Consider the following 8,589-nt stretch of genomic DNA (forward strand, 5'->3'; position numbering starts at 1 on the left):
AAATTAGGATAATGACTTACAACTGATGTATTACTATCTTTAAAACAAGGAAGAATTCCCACATTGTTATTTTCATGAGTTTTTCCCATTCTGTGCAACATCAGAGTTTATCTGTAACTCTCCCCATCATTGTATTTGATTTCTAAAACAAGCTATGATACATAGATAACTTGGGCCACCAGTGTTCTACAGTCATATGCAAAAAATTAAGGATGGAATTTTGAACATCAGATTCTCATTCTTCGATTGTGTATGACTATAAATCAGCAAGTTAAAAAATCAACCAATGATAGTGTAAAGCACCAGATGATGACTTCTATAGTCTATATGACTGTCTATCTTTGGCAAGTCGAACGGCAGCTAGTGTGTCACTTCTCAGCTTCTGTTGATCTCCCAAATCTGATTTTATTCCCATCTTACTTTGAATGTTGGAATAAGCTGTCCTGAGGAATGGATTGTAGGTCTTCTCTTCACCAATACTAGATGGACACTGATAGACAAACAAAAACATATCAAGCGTTTATTTTGGAAATCAAAGCTTTTAGCGGTAATACAATGTTTCACATTGTTTATTATCAAGCAATAACCCTGTCATCTAAGACAACTTACAATGTATATGTACAAGGCATTCAGACTGAGGGAAAATATTTCACTGTGTGATAGATTACTATACTGAAATGCACTGTCCACTCTTTCCCCAGCAGGAGATTTAGCTAGATTTTCAGAAGATAATGTTCATTTGACTATACAAGGAGAGAGATAGATAGTAGAAAAATCAAACCCAAGTGTAGCATCTAGACTAACAGACTCTATTATACTTCATACTTTGACATACATCATAGTTACAATGATTTCACATAATTATAAGATATGTTGTACACTGACACAATGACATCATAGTTACAATGATTTCACATAATTATTATAAGATATGTTGTACACTGACACAATGACAACATAGTTAGTGATTTCATTAATTATAAGATATGTTGTACACTGACACAATGACATCATAGTTACAGTGATTTCATATAATTATACGATATGTTGTACACTGACACAGTGACATCATAGTTATAGTGATTTTATATAATTATAAGATATGTTGTACATTGACACAATGACATCATAGTTACAGTGATTTCATATAATTATAAGATATGTTGTACACTGACACAATGACATCATAGTTACAGTGATTTCATATAATTATAAGATATGTTGTACACTGACACAATGACATCATAGTTACAGTGATTTTATATAATTATAAGATATGTTGTACACTGACACAATGACATCATAGTTACAGTGATTTCATATAATTATAAGATATGTTGTACACTGACACAATGACATCATAGTTATAGTGATTTTATATAATTATAAGATATGTTGTACACTGACATCATAGTTACAGTGATTTCACATAATTATAAGATATGTTGTACAATGACATCATAGTTACAGTGATTTCATATAATTATAAGATATGTTGTACACTGACACAATGACATCATAGTTACAGTGATTTTATATAATTATAAGATATGTTGTACACTGACATCATAGTTACAGTGATTTCATATAATTATAAGATATGTTGTACAATGACATCATAGTTACAGTGATTTCATATAATTATAAGATATGTTGTACACTGACACAATGACATCATAGTTACAGTGATTTCATATAATTATAAGATATGTTGTACACTGACACAATGACATCATAGTTACAGTGATTTCATATAATTATAAGATATGTTGTACACTGACACAATGACATCATAGTTACAGTGGTTTCATATAATTATACGATATGTTGTACACTGACACAATGACATCATAGTTACAGTGATTTCATATAATTATAAGATATGTTGTACACTGACACAATGACATCATAGTTACAGTGGTTTCATATAATTATACGATATGTTGTACACTGACACAATGACATCATAGTTACAGTGATTTCATATAATTATAAGATATGTTGTACACTGACACAATGACATCATGGTTACAATGATTTCATATAATTATAAGATATGTTGTACACTGACACAATGACATCATAGTTACAGTGATTTCATATAATTATAAGATATGTTGTACACTGACACAATGACATCATGGTTACAATGATTTCATATAATTATAAGATATGTTGTACACTGACACAATGACATCATAGTTACAGTGATTTCATATAATTATAAGATATGTTGTACACTGACACAATGACATCATAGTTACAGTGATTTCATATAACTGTACGATATGTTGTATACTGACACAATGACATCATAGTTACAGTGATTACATATAATTATACAATATGCTGTACACTGACACAATGACATCATAGTTACAGTGATTTCATATAATTGTACGATATGCTGTACACTGACACAATGACATCATAGTTACAGTGATTTCATATAATTATAAGATGTGTTGTACACTGACACAATGACATCATAGTTACAGTGATTTCATATAATTATAAGATGTGTTGTACACTGACACAATGACATCATAGTTACAGTGATTTCATATAATTATAAGATATGTTGTATACTGACACAATGACATCATAGTTACAGTGATTTCATATAATTATAAGATATGTTGTATACTGACACAATGACATCATAGTTACAGTGATTTCATATAATTATAAGATGTGTTGTACACTGACACAATGACATCATAGTTACAGTGATTTCATATAATTATACGATATGTTGTACACTGACACAATGACATTATAGTTACAGTGATTTCATATAATTATAAGATATGTTGTACACTGACACAATGACATCATAGTTACAGTGATTTCATATAATTATAAGATATGTTGTACACTGACACAATGACATCATAGTTACAGTGATTTCATATAATTATAAGATATGTTGTACACTGACACAATGACATCATAGTTACAGTGATTTCACATAATTATAAGATATGTTGTACACTGACACAATGACATCATAGTTACAGTGATTTCATATAATTATACGATATGTTGTACACTGACACAATGACATCATAAGAGAAACATAGTTATATTTCACAACCATGGTAATTTAAAATACCAGAGAACGTTGACGTTTCGACTACCATGGTATGTAAAATTACCGTGGTTGTGAAATATAACTATGTTTCTCAAGATATTGTCCAACCTGATGAAACTATTCACGAATGACATCATAGTTAACTTACTGTCATAATTCTACCTTTCCTCTTCTCTGCTACCCACCTCAATTTATTCTACATTGGACAAAAATTAACATCAAATCAAATCAAATCAGATCAAATCAAATCAAATGTTAGGGTGTGATTAAATCATTTATGTATAAATTAAGAAAATATGGTCTCTGATTTGTGAACTACTCATAAAAAGAGTTTAATCCTTGTTACCTGCAATAGAATTTGACCACCTAGGTGAGTCACAAAAATAAAAATTATTTGATTCATGTCAACTCTATGACTTCTGCACCACTTGCACAATCAATTTTGACACTTTAGCGTGAAATAAAATGCTATTACTGGTACTGAGAATAAGTCCACCTTCTTGTTCAATTCTAGCATAGGTTAAAATGCTATTACAGGTACTGAGAATAAGTCAACCTTCTTGTTCAATTCTAGCATAGGTTAAAATGCTATTGCAGGTACTGAGAATAAGTCAACCTTCTTGTTCTATTTTGACCCTCTAGAATGAGGTAAAATGCTATTACAGGTACTGAGAATAAGTCCACCTTCTTGTTCTATTTTGACCCTCTAGAATGATGTAAAATGTTATTACAGGTATTGAGAATAAGTCCACCTTCTTGTTCTATTTTGACCCTCTAGAATGAGGTAAAATGCTATTACAGGTATTGAGAATAAGTCAATCTGCTTGTTCAATTCTAGTATGAGGTAAAATGTTTTAATTACATGTACTGAGAATAAGTCCACCTTTTCGTTCAATGTTAGCATGACGTAAAATGCTATTACAGGTATTGAGAATAAGTCAACTTCCTTGTTCTATTTTGACCCCCTAGCACAGGGTAAAATGCTATTACAGGTACTGAGAATATTAAGTCATCCTTCTATTTTGACCCCCTAGCATAGGGTAAAGAGCCATTAAAGGTATCAAGAATTAATAACCCATGTGCCTAATATCACAAAGTTCAGCTGATAAATTACCAATGGTGAGCAACAATTCATCTTTATAACAAGTCAACAAGCTGTGCATGTCAAATAAACTGTTTGCTTGCTTCACCACTAGGTGGCGCTATTGCAATGAAGGGGTTATCATAATATCAACAAGCACACATACAGTCTGGAACAGTGAGAAAGAGCACAGAACTACAATTGCCTGATATGTGTATTGTTGGTTATACCATGATCATAATTATATTTGTTATTGTTACCATCAACATCATCATCAACATCATCATCATCATATCATCACTAAGTCGTCTTTCTTCATCATTGTCATCGTCATCTAATCGCTGTTGTCATCGTCATCATCATCATCATCATCATCATCTAATCATCATCATCTAATCATCATCATCATCATCACCACCACCAAATCCATCATCATCATCATCATCATCATCATCTAATCATCATCATCATCATCATCATCATCATCTAATCATCATACTTTTGAACAGACATTTTCAAGGATACTAATAAATAAATACAACAAATACCTTTAAATCTTCATTGTCTGGATCTACATTGGATGCAAACTTCAAGTCATCCCTTGCATACTCATGGCCTATTTTAAAAGAAAAAAGATAAGAAATTCATGACTGAAATTTAACACATCAAATGACAACATACAACAGTCATAGAGTTCATTTGTTACAGAGGTATTAACCTATGCAAGACAAATTAAACAGTCTTATAACATTTACCCAGTTTGCTTATCCATCAACTTTATTTATAGGGACCCTGGTGAAACCTCCGGGAATCAGCTCAAATTTATTGGGGAACCCTGGTGAAACCTCTGGGAATCAGCTCAAATTTATAGGGGAACCCTGGTGAAAGGTTCTGGGAATCAACTCAAATTTATAGGGGAACCCTGGTGAAAGGCTCTGGGAATCTGCTCAAATTTATAGTGGAATCCTGCTAAAAGGGTCTGACAATTAAATTTACGATAGCACTTACTGACCTTAATTTAAATGAAAACAGTGTCACCTACAATTTAGAAAGTATTCTTGTGATACAGTCCTGTGGGAACCAGTGCAAATTGACATTTAGTAACATGTATCTATGACGACACTAAAGTCTACATACAGTCAGTGTTTTTCATAAGCAGGTAAAATCTACCACAGTTCCCCTGGCAATTTCCCGACATTCCCCACCAAAATTGTGATACATAGTATGGAAAGATTTGCAAATTTTACCAGATTTCCATCCTCTGTTACCATGGTACCCAGCCTCCCAGGCCTTACAAAAAACATTACAACAGTACCAATTGATGTACTAACGTATGCAGTCCATGTAGTATCCTCATTACTATTGCAAACCAAAGTAATTATGGTATGTAATAACCTCCTGCTAGACATGATCTCTGATGACATCATACTTCCATCACTATGCCAAATACCTTATTTGGCACGTGTTTGTTGCGGACTATATCTCACAAAATTAAAGCAAAAAATAAATTCAACATTTGTCCTGTAAGTTTTTTTCTACATTTCAATCAGACCAAAATATTTTAATATCTTACTGGATCTAAATTGGGCATACTACATTTCTACACATTTGGTGATAATATGTACATTTTTTACAATTATAACTTAAGAAAATACTTTCATGTAAGTGTTCACTGGTTCCGCCTGATACAACCATGCATACTCAAAGACTAATTTCCACTAACTACCATACACCACTGAGAAACTTGACATGCTACACTTTAAGATAGCAAGATTGAATTAATACAGTTTCTTGCGGCACTTTGTCTATGAAATTAACTAACGTTGCACCATGAAGCACAAATCAAAACATTGGGACCTGTGTTTCTGCGTCTAGTTGTACTTAATTTCATTTAGACAAAATTTGGCAAGAAATTCTGATCTTGCTATCTTAAAGTGTAGCATGTGCAGTATTTTTATTGGATTTTGTGTGGTTTCTGATTTCATGAAACAGAGTCAGTGAACATCAATTTGAGTGAATTTGAGGACAGTGTACGACAGTTTGGAAAATGATCATTATCTGATAGGAGAATCTGATTGAATCCTGTAATCACTACGAGAAAAATTTGTGATTTTTCAGTCTACATCTAGTTACTCATTCAAAGACTAATTTCCACTAACTACCAGACTGAAACATTGTATTCATGTACCAGAAGACGCTTTATTCAATTTTTATTTTTTTTCCAGCAAAGTAAGCGAAAAATAGTTTTAAATAAATTCCCATGTTTATAGTCCTTTGCAATACAAAATACCCCATTATTCTAGGATGTCTAAAATATTATACATACAATGCACCTGTAGTTTTAATGAAAGGTGAAAAAATGTCATATTATCCATTCAATGTAATATTGTACGTTAATATTTTCATCATTTTGCAGCTAAAACAGTGAACCTGACAAGTGAAATAATTGAGTACAGGGCAGATGTCAATGAAATCTCAAAATAAGGCGACTTGCGTTTAGGTATTAAAGATGTCAGACAAGATAAGCTAGATCACAAAGATCGTCTTTCCAAGTAAATCTGGAAAAGTGAGACCAATTTAGTTGTAATTAGAGCAGATCATATTTCTGACATTTTAGCTATTCCATGGTTTAATGGTTACTTCAAAAGCTGTACAACAGCTAAACTGTAGAGGCATGATGTATGAGATAATTAGAAACCGGACAGTCTCCCCCTATATTTTACTCCTTTCAGCCACGGAAAAATGTTCTATCAAAGGACTTGTCACTATGAGTCAAACATGAGCCACAAAATTCTGATGTCAGAATATAAAACTGAAGAAGAAGGATCCACACATGGCTAACAAAAATTGTGTGGTACCGATTACGCCCAAATGGGGTAGGTAGTTTTTTTATTTTATTTTTTTTATATACATTTTTTCATATATGAGTGTCTAGTTCAGGTAGTTATGTTTTCCGTTATTTTCCATATGGCCTCTGTGTAATTGGTTTCTTCTCATCAGATGTACAGCGATTACAGACTGGGAGAACCGTTTTATATTGTCTTTTTCAATTGATATTAGTTTCTGCATCCACTATTTTTTTCGAGACTTCACAGTTATCGTGATTTTTTTTTCTTGAATACATAAAGAAAAGTTTAGAGTTGGCAGTGAAAACTAGGTGGGGTCAGGTAACCGGAACCAAACAATTTTTTTTAGTCCTAACTGTAATTTGAGGGAAAAACAGTAAAAATAAAAGCAATTGTAAAATTAATGTTATGTCTCATTATTCAAACACCACAGAACCAGACATACAGCGTCATAATGCAGAACAGCTTGAGTATAAATTCTATACTTTCTGTTTGAAAGTGTACAACTTGGTTTTATGTGTAGTATACTGAATATTTCTTTTCTATCCACCTGCCGCAATTTGTTTTCAAATAGTACATTTCATTGCCTATGACACCATTAACACTTCTGTTCTACAAATACTCTAGATGTCAGGCCATAGTATTGAGACTAAATGTGTCAAATTGACAGTATTCATCATGTACATATACCTACCGGGCCACACTAGCGTTTCATCTTTCAGTTCACATACACTGTCAAGTGAATTCAACATTGTCAGTGCACTTCCTTCAAACATACGACCTGGAAAATAAACCGAACAATGTATATTATATTTGTATAAATTTTTCTTAGTTTTTTTCCCTTTTTATTTTAAAATTTTCATTTTTTTTTTTTAGATTTTGGTAATAGGAATTGCTCCCAGTGATTTTCTTGTTATGCAGACACAGTCTGAGACTGTTTGATATATACACACATAAACAATTATCACACGTATCTACAACAGGGTTATGTTGCATGCTCTATATCACGTATCAAGTTACGAAATTCATCATTTTTCAATTTCCTGCATGATGTTTACACAGCAGTAATCTATCTAGGATATATTTACAACTGCTGACACCGGACTGTGGACAACCGGAACCTGTTTGTCACGAGACTGTAGACAAACAGAACCTGTTACAAACATGGAAAGTAAACAAATGAATTGGATTAATACTACTTGGCTCAGCATGTTGGAACAGTACAGACTTGCATTACACACCATACCAGGTAGTTTGATAAGAACAGATTTATGGCCTCTTTATGTGTACATGAATTACCAGGGGAACTGGAAATTTGTTTGTAAACGTGAACTATTATTATGTAAAGTGGCCATAAAACTGTTCTTATCAAACTACCTGGTATGGTGTGTAATGCAAGTAATACAAGTCTCTGTACTTCCAACATGTGTTAATATCATAACTAGGCAAAGCCCATAAGCTCGCACAAGGAGATTCATTTGTGACCGGCTGCCTCGCGATGATATTGTAGATAGCGCCCTCCGCGTGGAGAATGCACATAGCATACAGAACGTGCATGCATTGTCATT

The 8,589-nt window shown here is 32.7% G+C and overlaps 1 protein-coding gene across 1 annotated transcript in view; it reads right to left on the reverse strand.

Annotated features, from left to right (window-relative positions):
* Positions 1-316: 316 nt before the first annotated feature.
* Positions 317-8,589, reverse strand: part of LOC144434093 (putative thioesterase PNKD) — a 28,106-nt gene continuing 19,833 nt past the window's right edge. Inside the window, exons 8-11 of the mRNA XM_078122548.1 lie at positions 7,716-7,802; positions 4,724-4,791; positions 3,243-3,290; positions 317-490 (exon numbers count right to left, since the gene is read on the reverse strand). Of these exons, the coding sequence (XP_077978674.1) occupies positions 317-490; positions 3,243-3,290; positions 4,724-4,791; positions 7,716-7,802 (377 nt within the window). The remainder of the gene's footprint in view (positions 491-3,242; positions 3,291-4,723; positions 4,792-7,715; positions 7,803-8,589) is intronic.

Source organism: Glandiceps talaboti, chromosome 4, assembly GCF_964340395.1.
Source record: "Glandiceps talaboti chromosome 4, keGlaTala1.1, whole genome shotgun sequence".
Taxonomy (NCBI): Eukaryota; Metazoa; Hemichordata; class Enteropneusta; family Spengelidae; genus Glandiceps; species Glandiceps talaboti.